This window comes from Spea bombifrons, chromosome 5 (genome assembly GCF_027358695.1).
Source record: "Spea bombifrons isolate aSpeBom1 chromosome 5, aSpeBom1.2.pri, whole genome shotgun sequence".
NCBI lineage: Eukaryota > Metazoa > Chordata > Amphibia > Anura > Pelobatidae > Spea > Spea bombifrons.
This window is the reverse complement of record NC_071091.1, coordinates 58,097,847-58,113,656: the sequence shown is the minus strand read 5'-3', so window position 1 is coordinate 58,113,656 and position 15,810 is coordinate 58,097,847. Positions and strand designations below refer to the sequence as shown.

At 35.9% G+C, this 15,810-nt stretch overlaps 1 protein-coding gene across 1 annotated transcript in view; it reads right to left on the bottom strand.

Moving 5' to 3' along the window:
- The window catches only part of GABBR2 (gamma-aminobutyric acid type B receptor subunit 2), a 207,830-nt gene that overhangs the window by 101,235 nt on the left and 90,785 nt on the right, over window positions 1-15,810 (bottom strand). Inside the window, exon 3 of the mRNA XM_053467694.1 lies at window positions 5,912-6,082. Coding sequence (XP_053323669.1) covers window positions 5,912-6,082 — 171 coding nt within the window. The remainder of the gene's footprint in view (window positions 1-5,911; window positions 6,083-15,810) is intronic.

The window sequence follows — 15,810 nt, the reverse complement described above, 5'->3', positions numbered from 1 at the left end:
TTGCCTTGGCAAATCCCAAAATCATGGAATCTGTTTTGCGTCTTGGGGAATCGCATTTCAGGACCATGGACAGCCCTGCAGCAACCCTAGCAAGTTACACAGTTCCACACTGATGGAAGGCAGAACTCCAATTACATGCATATGTATGTGTGTGCTTATATCTGAAAGTTCGAGAAAGCACCAGTGTGCTTTAGATTTGTAGGAAAAACATGCAAGTACTATGCACGTACATATTAAGCACGTACACGCACTTTGACAGTACATCCTGCATGCACAAAGTACAACAAAACACAAACTCTCACCGATGCCACTGAATTCCAAAATGAAATTGAAATGTTACCCTAGTGATCAATAATCGTTATTACACAACAGTAATGAAGCACGGGTTTAGTTCATAGAAACCCAACAGCACAGGAATTTTCCTGAAGCTGTACTGACCCCTGTGTTTACATTACACAAAGGTTTTTTCACATGAATAAGAATTTCTCAGACTGTAAGCTTGTTTGAGCAGGGCCCTCCTCACCTGTTGTTTCTGTAAGTCAATTTGTTATGTTACATACTACTTCTCATGTCCTGTCTACCCATTGTACAGCGCTACAGAATTTGATGGCGCTTTATAAAACAATAAATAATAATAATAAAGGTTTAGAAGATAATATGAGATGAGAGAAAGGTTAATTCAGAAGAGGAGGGTAATTAATAATGTACGTTTTCTGCATTGAAGAAAACTTGATTCATATAAATTAGTCTATAACTCTCAAATCAAATATGTCCAAAGTTCTAAACAATACTTGCTAACATCTGCTTAGTTGGTAAATGTATATGGACTGCACAATCATTATATTATTTCTATAAATGGGGTAAAATAATGTACAGTACACAGAGCAGTGCGTTCATCTCCAGTTACTACTCCTAAGGTAAAAAGCTAAAAAATATAAAGAACTGAAATGTTTCTAATATAATATATCAAGAGCACCTAAGTATTCATACATTATAATTTGGTTTCCTAAAGCACATGTCAAATCACTGAAAAAAATTATGGGGAAAATTATTCTAATTAATAATTTAAAACTTTACAATGTCTTCTCTGTATGTGTTATAAGCTCAACATCAATTAAATGATCTACTGTGTGAGTAAATTGAGTAATATAAACATATAAATACACATATAAATACATAATTATTTGTACTATCTATCTATCTATCTATCTATCTATCTATCTGACAATGTGTGCATCAAAGCATTTAAAACCCATAGAATATTTATAACAATATTCTTTCTCTTCAGTTGTCACCAAATACAGTCACAGTAGGTGAATAATCCTGGGATCTATTTTTAACAATATTTTCAGTAGCTTTTTCTGGAGCTAAAGCTACGTGTAAGCACTGAATAGAAAATCCTTTTGTCATTCAGAGAAGTCTCTAATCCCACCAGATGTTGATCATAAGAGAGTCCTAATGAGAACTGACCATGGCAGATGGTTTGCACACTCAGACATTTCCATACAGTGTGAATGTGTAGAAATTCACTAGTAGGTCAGCCTTGTGCTTTTTAGTACAGTTATATTTACAAAAGGTGTTTCACATATTCTGCTAAGTGTACCACTAGTTAAATGTAGCATCTGCTGAATGCACAGACCTTCTCAGCAATAATTCTTTAATCATGCTAAAATTGTGTTAAATGTTTTTTTTGTAGGGGAGGGGCACTTAATTCAAGTAAAAATTAAAAAAAACATTTTCCTCAAATAAAAACAAAAACCCACATAATTTGTTTCCATTTAAGTTTCCATTGAAGTGATTAATTCTGAATTCTGAAGAATTTGTGCATTTTCATTTGTTGAAGTAAATGAGTGGAATAGCCATTGGGTCAAGATGAACGGATCCTTGGAATCCCTCTTATATACAATACAATAAAATCAGTTTTATGTGTGTTCAGGGTAGCCAAAACACATCTTAAGTTGGTAAGCCTGGGCAAGCAATTTGGTCTTTGGTCTCTATCATATTTTTATTTTTAAAACAAAGATATTAAAAATAATATATAAGCGTGTTCATGACTGGGGTTACTGCACCTAGACCCACAAAGATAACTGCATTTTTGACAGCTTTACTATGTATTTGTTCTGCCATAAATTGTCTCTTTATAACTTATTATACCAACACACATTACATCCTGCTGTTTTCAGTACAAATAGAGCTTTCTTTTAATATTATGCAAATATAGAATGATGTAATATTCTGGTGCTCAGCAGTGAAGCAGCGAGTACCGCAGCACAGCAGCGAGACAGAGGCCCCATGCTCTCACTTCAGCAGGGTAAGTGAACTACAAAAGGGGGGGACAGATAGTGAGAAAAAATATTGAAATAGTCCAACTTTGTCCTTTTTCAGTCCATAAAACTTTTTGCATATTTTATTTAAAGGTCCACGCTATTAGGTGCAAAAAAATGTTCTGCTAGCACATTCTATGCTGTTTATGTCCTGCATTTATGTTATTAAGTCCTATTTTAACTAATCAACTGCTGTAAGTGATTCATAGAAGCTGCTTAGAAAGTATAATTTAAATAACTATAATTCAAGTCATTCAAATAAATTCTTTATTTCAATCTTAACATAAACTTTGAAAGGAGTCATGTCAGTGGTTTTTTGTCAATCAGTAAAAATATTGAAATACAGAGTGAGAATGAGTGAGAGTATAAATACAATAATGAGTGGATGAATTGTGTGAATGAGTGAGATTATGAATTCATGTGTGGATGAATTGTGTGAATGGCTGAGAGAATTAATGAATTAATGTGTGAATGAATTGTGTATAAATAAGAGAATGAATGAATGATTGTGTGGATGCATTGCTTGAATGCTTTTTGAAAATGCATTAATGAATATGTGTAAATGATTTGTGTGAATGAGTGAGAATGAATGATTGTGTTAATGAAAGAGAATGAATGACTCCATTTATTTTTCTTATACACTGATATAATTTCAGTGCAAATGCTAATGTTATTTAATACAATCCTTTTCACAAATAGACCCTCTTTTTCATGTGTTTTTCTGCTTGTGCAGATAGATGGGCCAAATAATTATTATCTGCTAACACATTCTACTGTAGGTTTCTATGCTTAAAAAACAAATATCATTTATATGGGCAAATTGATGCACACTATTGTGTATAGTAATTTTGTACCGAAGAAACAAATTTTTTTCATATTTAATATGCAGTGTTGTTACTTTAATGTCTGCAACTTGGTTTCATGGAGAAAATTGGGCATCCGGGCCCAAAAACATTCACCATCGCTGGTTTAGAGCATAGTTCACTTTGTCCCAATCCACATTTTAACTTTCTGGCAATTTAGGGGTTAATGAATCACAGCATTTGCTGACCTTCTTCAACTTGCAGCTGCTGTCTAGTATGCACTTTAGTGGGCAGTAGTAAATGTGTGAGTATAGTCCAACACGTGCATGTCTTTTTCTGCCAACATGCATTGATGGCCAACATGACTGCACATTAAATTTTACTAATTAACCCAATGAGCTGTACATTTGTGGATTTTTTTCTCCTCTTCAGCTAATTCAATAAAATAAGATTTTTCTACATCATTAGTATATAACCGTGAATGTTAAAAACTATGACAGGCTCTTACTTTATAATATATGCTTAAAAAATAGAATTATGGCAGAAAACTCTTTAATAAACTTACAAAGTCGTAAAGCGATAACAGCTCTTTATTTGCATGTGGGCATTTTGCGTAAATGCATGAAAATTAGACTTCATTAAAACTAAAAAATACTAACATCTAATGTCAATACAGCACTTGGAAATTTGTCATGCATTCCATACAGAGAAAGCAATCATAAATGATTAAACAATTTTAGCAAGCATTTTTTTGGATGACTTCATTGAGCTAGATTTGATCTATTTCCAGGTGTATTCATCTATTTTGGAAATGCTATGATTTTCTTATTGTTTATAAAGTTTATGTGTTCCGACTCTACATTTAACACCTAGGAGACAACTATAATTTAAAACCAATTTATAAGGAATTAGGAATCCACATAGCCTCAAGAAAGAATAACGAATTTACTAAATATAATGTAAATAATAATGAAATCCTATTTTGTTAATTTTGAATTAGAAATCTTTTATTGTGGGTGTCTCAAAAAGGGCTTAGGTCACATATTATTTTAGCTTTCAAGGACTGACAACAAGGTTGTGGAGCTTTTCGTATGATAACATGTCTCATAATTCATCGTACAGTCCACCAAATAGTTTTGGAAGGACGCTGCACAACGGACATAATTAAAAAAAAAATTAAAATGTCCCTTTGATAATAAATTGAAATATTTTTAGTATTTACATTTCTTAATTAGCAAAACCAATAGCGTTTCTTAAAAAAAAAAAGAAAAAATATTTTGCATTTATTATTTTATTATTACCATCTTTTATTTATATAAGTAATATTTAAGCAATATTAAGTATTGAATGACGGGGTATAGTAAACATCAGTAGCATTTGCAAATGTGAAGTGCAATGGTTCAGAAAACACACCTGAGAGTACTTCAGCAGTTACAGTGCAATTAAAATAGACTGGCACTTGTACCCCATACCAAGATGCTTGCATGCAGCAATATTTGAAATTTTCAGGCAACATATAATTACCTAAACAGCTCTTTAATCTGGGAAGTTTTAACTCATTGTGGGTGTGCAAAGGGAGAAGATTTGGTGATTGATTTTACCACTTCCATCCATCATGCATTATCATGCCCGGTGTTTAAACTCTTGTTACTTGTTCAGTAAAAGCTAAATGGATTTCTTGTCATGTTCTGTAAAACACACCTATTTAAATGAGACGTCCATCATTCAGCTGTTTTACGAGCTGGTACTACCTAAAACAGCTGTCATCGTGTAGACTAAATATTACCAAACAATCACAGTTATTGAAAAACACAGAACACAAGCTATAGGCTGTTTTAATATAAAAAATGTAATTATGTTAAAAGCAGTGTAGCTGGCAGGTCCTCTTTACATGATTGGTTCGAGACTTTAACTATAAGCACATGTTAATGTAGCTTTCCATTCAAATGCACTCTAACACACGTATTAAATAATAAATGTCAATGATTGGGAGCTTATTTTTTAAAAGTTTATATTATAAATGTAAAGAAATGAAGTAGGTTATTATGTAGGTTATGGTTGTTGTTTATTGGCAGTTACAAAATATCTCTTTTTTTCAGAAGACACTCCTCCCTATATTTTAGATATAAACATACCTGGGTAGGCCTCAGCTACCTTCTTCTTCAGGGGAAGTGGATTCACAAAGGGCGGGGTTAAAGGGGGCAATTTGTGTATTTGGGCGGGGATAGCTGCACACGTGGGCAGGGATAGCACCGAACACATTAAATTTGAATAGGCCAGGGAGTGGGATTGTCCAAATGCTGCCAGAGAACCAGTGATGTGGCACTTCACCTTGAGTCTCTGGGTGAAACCCAGAAACTTCCATGGTAAAGGCAGCCATGTTTGGAAGTTGGGCTGCCCACGCAAGGATCACTGCTATCCTTTAACTGAGGTGAGTATGGCCAAACGCTGCTCCAGTGCTTGGAGAAGAAGGAACGTGACCCCGGACACTTGGGGAAGCAGCAATTCACTTGGAGACTCTGGGTCAAACCCAGAGAGTTCCCAAACATTTGAAAACATTTTTCAAAAACATCTACTGTAGTGATTATCAGTATAATTCCCCGCCAATGTATGTTGGACAAAAATTTAAAAAAGATCTTACTCTGTAACTTGTTGGAATCATATCATTAATTCATTTAAAATGTCCCTAGATTTCATAACTGAAATATGGTCATTTCTAAGTGTACATATCAATTGTCTATATAAATGAATCATCATCTCACTAGTTCAAAATAGAAACCTTACCTCAGAAAATCTTTGTATATCTTGTGTTAATGTTCCCACTCTTTGCCACTTGAAGTGCTTGAGAAATTTTACTATTGCTGGGTTTACGGCGTTATCAGATGGAACAGTCCTGAAGAAATATGGATACTTTTTCTTATCTGCTAGAACTGGAGTTGTTGCTGCAAATGATAGCTGTAAGAGAAGAAAAAAACAAAACTTCATTGAAAAAAATTATTAATTACATTCAAAAATACTAAGATTTTTTTGTTAACCAAATGTCTTTTTAGTTCATGTGTTATGTCAGGTACATTTTCATTATTATTTTAATTTTCAAACCCTAAATATACCGTATTATTTTATTATAATATATTTCAATATATATTAATATGTTATTAATGGTTGTTTATTAATGATGCATTTTGGGATGAAAAAATATGGAAGGGATGTAAAAAAATTAATAATTAGGTCAATATGTATGTGTGTGTGTGTATATATATATCTGTTAGAGGGGGTTTGCAGTGGGTTGTAACATTTTATTGCATTGACCACCATTAAAATAAATGTTTAAATGCATAGTTAAATGCTTCAATAGACATAAAGTTCACAGATTTTACATACACATTACAACTCAGTCCTTAAGTTTTTCTTTGAGATTCATGATTAATGGTTAACATGAATAAAACTTAGATAAAAGTTAAAGCAGCATATGGAAAACATGCTAAAAATACATAGATTAATGGTAAATGACTGAAAAATACATTAATAGCTCTTTTTGTGCTCAGTGTGGAATATTTAATTTTAGAGCATTCTCCCTATCTCAGCGCGGCTCATCTGTGGAATTCTCATCAATCTGTTGATACATATACTTATTTAAGTTGCATACGTTATTGTAAATGTAGGTAATCAAACTAAATTAGTTTCTCTACCTCTCTTGACTATACTGAAGAACTGTTAATTATTACTTTACTATGAATATCATCTCTTGCAACATCCCTCCCTCCATATTATTTAGTGCTGTTCTATGTTTATTGTGATTGGTTGTTGGCATGGCTGCAAAGGTTAACCATCCATAGTGGTGGTTTCACCTGTTAAGTGCAGGGCACTCCTCGGGCTGGTGTCCCTGTGACTTTGTTTGGTAGACATGGGCTGCCTTGCATGGGACGCCAGTAGTAGGACAGGGATATAATTGGTATGCCAATGCCAGCCTGTGGTGGTGTTACATTTACATTGGTTATCAGTGGTATGGTTGGTAAATATATGGGTTGGCTCCGTTCCAGCTCATGTAATGGTTGGTTATATGTTAATATGTTTACGTAAATTTGCGTACATTCGCACATTCATGATAACTGCTTACAACATTGTTTAGGTATGTGTTGAGTATCACAGTGTGGAGCTGCAAGGTAAAATGCACTGTGGACAATTTATCCATAGCTGACTTTAATACATGTTTAAATTTTGTTTAATTGTGTGGTCTCTTATTTTCATGAGGAAAAGGGATGCCCACCTAGGCTCTACCTCAGTCATGAGAAAGCAAAATGAAATTTGCAAGTTGGACCACAGTTTACAACCCATGGTGTGCCAATACAGGATTGGCAACATCTAGGGATGCACTACATGGCAACTATAACTCCACCATAGCCGAGGAACAGGTTAAGCAGATATTATCTTTCTTGCTGATGTTTTCCTTGGGAGTGTCAGAAAAAATTATGATGTACTCTCATGTAGCGATTCTTATGTGTCACACATGTTTTGTTATATCTTGCTCAATAATTTATAGATGTACTGCAAAATCCCCATTTTGTATTTTACTATCTAGTTTTGATGTCTTTGAATGATGCAGTGTTTGAATAAAAACACTAAATAAGATCTCATTCATGTTGGTTGTTAATCTTCTACATCCCTAAAAGCTACTTAAGTGATCAATTCACTGACTGCGATTTAGTTCTATTACAGTGTTAGTCTAAAACTCACTTGCAAACTCCCAGTCCAAAACCACGGGATCTAATTAGTCTGTTCCTTCCCCTCAACACTTCCTTTGTTGAGAAACTAATATAATAATGCTCTCTAGTCCCACATTACTACAGTAATTGCCTTTTGTTCACAGTTATTATTACCCCAAACCTAGAACTTACCCCTAATTACTGCTACAAGAGAGCTACTGTTTTTACCCCTCCTTTTTTCCTCAATCACTCATATAATTCCTTTAGACTGTAAGGTCACAAGCGGGTTTTCATAAACCAACATTTCTTGTCAGGGCATTTTATGACAGTACAATAAAGTTAGATGGCAAGCTCACAGGGAAGGTCCTCAACTCCTGTTATTTGTTATGTATTTGCTAACCTCCTTACCTTTAAAGTGTATATAATAATAATAATAATAATGTTATGTGATTTAAGCCACTTTAGGCTGAAGTCAGTTAAATACAACAAATTTAATTAGATGATGCCAAAAAGGTTAAACCTTGTGTTAATTATATGAGGCAAATAGTGCAATATGTCTCTAAAGGTAAAAGAGCGAGGGCTAGATTTTTTAGAGGTTGTACGCCTTTGTCTCGTGTTCTTTCTGCTAGTCATTACCATTAATAGCACTGTATACTATAGTTTTTTTTAAATACTCTTTGGAGTCGCACTTTGTGTGAATTAAATGCATTCAAATCGATTTGACTTTAATCAGAATTTTAACTCTCAAGCATTACATTTAGCTGAAATATGTCAAAAGCATGTGTCCATGGCTCTACCACCATAGTGCATACTTTAATCAGTGACGAAATTTTACTGATATTTGTTATACAGTGTAATCTGATTTTTCTTTCACATTTCCTAATTTAGCACTAAATTATAGTAAGAACAAACAAAATATATGATTGAACCTCAAAGGATTAACCATGTTGCTCTTTTATTTTTCAATGATTGCATAGTCCAAATGCGAAAGAGCAGAAATACAATCTAAGAAGTACACCGAAGACCTCTTCCTACCTTAAAATAGCATTTATTCAATATACTGTACACACACTGAGGAATTTTATTCTTGTGACAAGTTATTACTTAGAAAAATCTTTCGACACCATTATTGATTTTTTAAAGTGTCTTCAATGAGCAGCCTTCTATTGAATATTGTATCTGTTTACAATTTAACTTTACTGAGGAGTATGAATGGAGACAGCGAAGGAATTATAAGGCTTTCCAACAAAAACATTTTTTTTTCTTAGGTAATTATGAACCTTAGGACGTACTATTAAATTATAAAGGATGTGAGTTATATGGCCTATAGGATATAATAGTACACCCTAAAGTCTTTGAACTGATCGGGAACTGATTTAAGCCCCACTGGGAACTCTGATGACTCCCCCCTAAAAGGCTGATATATGGTACTGCTATACAGCCCTGCTTGCTGCAACATGGATCAATGAAAAATCTGATTTTAAATAGGATTTTTATAAAGAATGTGAGTAATTGAATACTTTCAGGGGTTAGGATAATATGTTGATCTGTAATGATTGTTCCACTAGCACAAAATATTGGTTTAGAAATACCTTTTCTAAAAGACATCTTATATTTTCCACAGGAATCTAGTTGAGACACGAGTTTGCATTTAACCACTGATGAATTCAATGGCTACAAGCTAGAGCCCTGCTATTCAATGTAAAGAGCTCACAATGCAACTATTGATGAACATAAATATTGTAAAAAAACAATGTTGGCATACATGGGAACTTCCAAGAGTTAGCTGCCTGTAGGCTCCCCTTATCCTGGGGTGTGTCTGCAATCAAGCATTGGGTTGAGTTGAATTAAGGGGGGATTGGGTGTACCCTAAAGACCTGATAACCTGAGTGAAACCTGGCAAGTATGGCAAAAAGTATATTGCTATTTAGTATTCTATATAATATGTATTACATATCAAAGTAAAACATCATATTGGACATTTTAAAAAAAAAATTCTCAAAAATCCTTATTTCAATTTAACATCTTTGATATTGCATCATGTGGCATATGTTTGATCAATAATTTATACTTAAGTGGAAATAGCTTCTTTATATTGATGTTTACAGGAATTGTAAATATGAGAAGCAGCCAAGAAGGATAAACTATGTAACATGGACAAGAATAACCTTAGGTTTAACATGCATGCCGTGGTTACTATTATTTTTTATTTATATAGCGCAAACAATTTACACAGGGCTTCATATAATACATATATTTAATGGGTATGATAAAACTTGAATTGCCAGACTAAAACAAACTGATACAATAGATAAAGAGGGATCTGCTTGCATGCGTACAATCTATAGTTTTACTAAATTGAAACAACTCTGTTCCGCTAAAGCAGTGTCAGCTAAGTTAATAAAGAGTGCAGTGCACCCTTTCACCACTTGGGGCTGCTAATGTACAAAACTACATTGGTGCAGGGTTTTTTAAGTACATATCACCTCATACCCCCTGAACTTGGTTCATATGCATTTGCTACTCACAAGAAGCTTGTGGGTTAATGAACCTGCAAATAGTTTTTTTCAACTCTCTCACAATTAAGTGTATACAAGTTGTTTTTGTTTGCAATGGTGAATATGTATCCGTCTCATCTCAGCTAGGCATGAGCATCATAACCACTGATCTTCATTTTTATTACTTCTATTCAAGTTAGTTAAGGATTCAATGCATCCTCCCACCACTTGGGGAAGCTGGTATACATACGCGGTGCAGCTAGTGGCCACTATGGAATCTGGTGCAAACTGACACACAGTTATTTTTTTTACCTTAGACCTGCACTCAATGTGGATAAAACATGTATCACTTCCTCAAAGATGCATTTTGAAAAATACATCTCATTAACGGTCTTCTCGTAATAACACTATTTGAGCCCTACATTATGCATTGGTAAATCTATAAGATGAAGTTTACATCTTCTTGTAAATCCAATATAAAGAAGCAGAGGTTCAGCACTCAAATGATAAGGTGACTTTAATTCACGAGGGCAACGTTTCGACACACAGGTCTTTCTCAAGGCTTGAGAAAGACCTGTGTGTCGAAACGTTGCCTGCGTGAAATAAACTCACCTTATCATTTGAGTGCTGAGCCTCTGCTTCTTTATTTTGGATTTATTGAAGGACTTGGTGGTACCCTGGCTCATGCACCATCTCACTACTGAGTGCTGTATTCCAACCTTTTTAATAATAAAATAACTAATAATTATGTGAATTATTAGTTTAGAAAACAGTATTGATTATAATCCAATTTTTTTTTTATAAATAGAGTGGCTATTAGTTGGTATAAAGAACAATGGTGTGAAAACAGCCACTGCTGCATTACTTTCTGTTCTGTTATTTGTAGTACAACAACGTGTTTTAGGAAGGGTTTAAAGAGATTATGTATTCTCTGCAGAACAAAAGAGATTAAGAGATTACTTGATTTCGGTTTACAAGATGTTTAACAGAATTGTTGAAAGTAAAACAAGTATTTTAATTGTATAATAAAAATAAACAATAAATATAGTTGAAAACAATGAATGATTTTATCGATGACATCATTAACATTCGGTTATTCTATACCTCAGTTTTCAATTGTTTCAACTGATTGTAAAATCAACAGCTGCTAATATTATTTAGTAGGTGTTTAACCCCTTAAGGACCAGGCTGTTTCTTTCTTTTTGTACCCTTCGTGGCCAAGGCTTTTTTAACATTTTTCTGGTGCTTGTGTGTAGCTGTAATTTTCTTCTCTTTCATTTAGGTGTACTCACACAAGTTATATATGGTTTTCTTTTCAGAACAAGAAAGACTTTCTTTAAATACCATTATTTTATTATCTAATTTACTATAATGTGGTAAAAAATAGTTAAAAAGCACTTTTTCTCACTTTTATTTGAAAATGTGTTTACTCCTCCACAAAACTTAATGAAAAAATATGGTATATAGATTCTACTATTTGTCCTGAGTTAAGAAATACTATTTTTTTTAATGTTTTTTGCAAATTATAGGGCAATAAGTACAAGTAGCGTTTTGCTTTTTCAAAACCATTTTTTTCAAATCTGGGAATCCTACCCCCATGTCCTGTTTGGGAGATGTTTAAAGCAGTCAGTTCAATTTACCCCCATCAAACCATATATCTTCTCAGTTCTCAGAAGACCCTTTGATCTCTTTCTAAGCGTATTTAATGCCATAATGTGCCAGGCACATCATAGGTCCTTAACTGGCTGTTTTCCCGTGATAAGGCATAAGCATATATCTTAAGGGGTTGATATATGGCTTCTGGCACAGTTGGTCAATCTACTCTGCCTATGTTTCTAACAGCAATCTCAGGCATACCCAGATTCCAGCATGTACTGGTTGCCTGGGCATGATAAGAGTGTGATTGCTGTAAACAATCATATATAAATTAATATTGTTATTGTATTTTTTGTCCAATTTTGGTGTGTTACTTACTTTTAATAAAAGTATGGTTAACGCACCAAAATTGGACAAAAAATTAAACAATATTAATATTTATATATATATATATATATATATCTCGTATTTGCTCGATTATAAGACGAGGTTTTTTTCAGAGCAAATGCTCTGAAAAATACCCCTCGTCTTATAATCGGGGTTGTCTTATAATCAGACCTCTAATAGGTCTGACTATGAGATGACTAAGATCCAGATCCCTCGCAGCTGCAGGGGACCTGGATCCTTCTGTGTCCCCCCCCCGCCCCATATACCGGTACTTCTGAGTCCCCGGTGTGTAGCTGGGGCAGCGTGTAGATGTCTATGCGATTCGCGCAGACCTTCCCCGGCTGTCAGAGATCAGAGAACTCTGATCTGACAGTCACGGAAGGTCTGCTCGATGGACGCAGACAACCCCCGCTGCTAGCCACGCCTCCTTCCGGCTGCAGCGGAAGTGCGTGGGATCTACACGCAGTCCCGGCTACATGACAGGGAAGTCAGAAGCACCGGTAAGTTTGGAGGAGGGAGGGGGGGGGAGTGTTAAATGGGGGGCATAAGGCATTTCTGGAGGCAGAGTGCTCTGTGAAATGCCTTTTAACCCTCTATACGCCACTCTGCCTCCTGAATGCCTTAAACCTCCCTATATGCCACTCTTCCCCATAATATGCCTTTTAACCCTCTAAATGCCAGAGTGGCATATAGGGGTATAAGGCATTTCTGGAGACAGAGTGGCACATAGGTGGTCAAAAGGCATATCATGGGGCACAGTGGCATATAGGGTTAAAAGGCATATCATGGGGCACAGTGGCATTTAGAGGGTTAAAAGGCATATCATGGGGCACAGTGGCATATAGGGGGTATAAGGCATTTCTGGGGCAGATGTGCATAACTGGGGGACAGGTTGGAAATAGAAGGAAATAAAAGCAAAATATTTTTCTCAATCATAGCTTTAATAAAAAAAATAGTTTAGATGAATTAACATTTACTTGTAAAACTTTTTTCCTATAGGGTCGTCTTATATTCAGGCTTTTTCTTTTTTTCCTAAAATAATATTCAGATTTGGGGGGGGTCGTCTTATAATCAGGGTCGTCTTATAATCGAGCAAATACGGTGTATATATATGATTGTTAACAGCAATCACACTCCTATCATGCCCAGGCATACCCAGGTTCCAACTGGCACCTGGGCATGATAGGACTGTGATTGCTAATAGCAATCACACTACTATCATGCCAAGTCAGCCAGTACATGCTGAAACCTGGCTAGCCGCCCCCCTTGTGTATTGATGCTCACAGCAGTATGGGGTCTGCACATTACTTACAGCCTCCCTGTGCCATGCCCCCCCACTTACACATCAATGCTACCACACACTCATTCATATACTCATTCATTCAGATTCATTCCCTCAATCACGCATACCCTCCCCCACTCCCTTACCTGCACTGCAGCTCTCTCGGTGCTGCTCACAGACTTCCGCAGGGGCCACTGCTTCCCTCTGCGTTGTTCACATCCTCTTGTACCGCACAGAAGAAGCAGGAATGGAGCAGAGTCATGTGTTGTGATGTAAATTCATGTGACTCTGCTGGGTGCCGCTTCCCCTGTGCGGTACAAAAGACACTGCTTGCACAGTGTGTGCGAGCAACCCACAGGTAAGCAGCAGGGCCCTTGCGATCCTGTGATCCTGGTTGCCCTGGTATGTTGGACGCCCCTGCTTTGTTGGCACAGTGGATGGACTGTCACCCACCATTGGTTAATAGGGGATCCTGGGAATCCCAAACTACCTTCTTTCTTTCTGGGGTCAGCCTAGGTCAGAATATACCACTGGTAACATCTTTTAATCTTTTATTCTCTTTTTGTGCCCTACAAAGATTCTGACTTCTTTTCTTTCTACCCTGAGATGGAGAAAGAAGGCTCAGTTTCATTCCAGCTACATTACAACAGTTGAGTAATCATTATAAATGACAGCCTTCCATTACTGTGATGTCATAAAAATGTGGGTACTGAAACTTGCCATTTAAGCAAGAGGACTAGAAGACTAGAAGACTGTAATATATAGCTGGGCATTAGAAAAAAAGCAATGTTATCACTTTCATTTAGCGAACTATATTTTTTAGATGATAACATAATAGCTGATTTTGTTTGCTCTATTCTTGAATTTTCCAGTAATTTTCTCACCATAAGCCATCTACCATTTCAGTACTCACAGTGCAGAACAAGGCTACCTTGTAATGATGATCTCTCCCTCTCTAATTTTCAGAAATTTTAGGTTCTTGGCCTTAGTGCGACATTTCATGGTACAATGCTTTTCCAATTTTATCTTTAGTCACACGCTTAGGCAGAAGTGATAAGCACAAAAATGAATATCACAAAATATAACTGTCTATATTTTTATGCTTGTACCTTCATGCCTGTTGCTGTGGATGGTTTTATCTCCATATTTACCTGTTCTCAATATTGTGATGTTATTTTCTCCTTAAATATTCCGCTTTCTATTTCTATTTGTTTGCTTAAATATAGCTCAAAGATCTTTAAGCAATTTATACAGTATTGACTGGCATACCTGGGAACTCTCTGGGTTTGACCCGGAGATCTCCGGGTGAAGCACCGCTTCTCTGGTTTTATGGGTCAATACCCGAATCCTCCAGGTCGCGGGAGCGGGGTCTTGACATGTCCCACTCCCTGCCCATTTCCCCTTTAAATGGGGGGTGTTTCCCATGATGTCAGTGGGAACACCCTCTGACATCAGCGGGAACGCCCTCGACGTCAGCAGAACCGCCCGCCAACATCAGCGGGATCACCCGCTGATGTCAGTGGGAAGTCCTGGTTGCGTCCCACAAGATAATGCTCCGGGTAGCCGGCGCTAAGAAGTTCCCAGGTATGATGATTGGGAATATACAGTCCAATGTCCCATACAGGCCCTCAAATGAAACAATGTATATTAAAGTACTTTGTAAGTACTTTAATATGCATTTTTATCTGTAATTTTAAAAACACTTACCCCATGAAAATGCTGCAGCTCCCAAACTGTGGCACACCACCATCTCTACTGTCCAAGTCTTGCAACAGTTCTGGCTGCCCCTAGATCTCTGATGAGAACCAGAACTGAAGCTGACTAGCCCTTATGGAAGCTGGGGGGCATGGAGATGATTCTGCCAAGTCCCTTTATACATTTATACAAATCCCTTTATACATCCCTTTATACAAAAAAGACAGTCTTTATAAGGCTATATGAAGACACTCGTTATCATATGCAAATGCATATAATGGCTGAAGTGCCTTTAAGTTGAGATACATTCTCCTGTTTCCTTAACCTGCTAAAAAGTCCTAAATTTAAATGTTATCAAGCATTTAGTACAGTCGTCAAAAGTTTTCAGAATGACCCAAATATTAATTTTCACAAAGTCTGCTGCCTCAGTATAGATGATAGGAATTTGCATATACTCCAGAATGTTATGAATTTCAGACGAATTGCAATCAATTCCCTCTTTGCCATGAAAATTAACTTAAT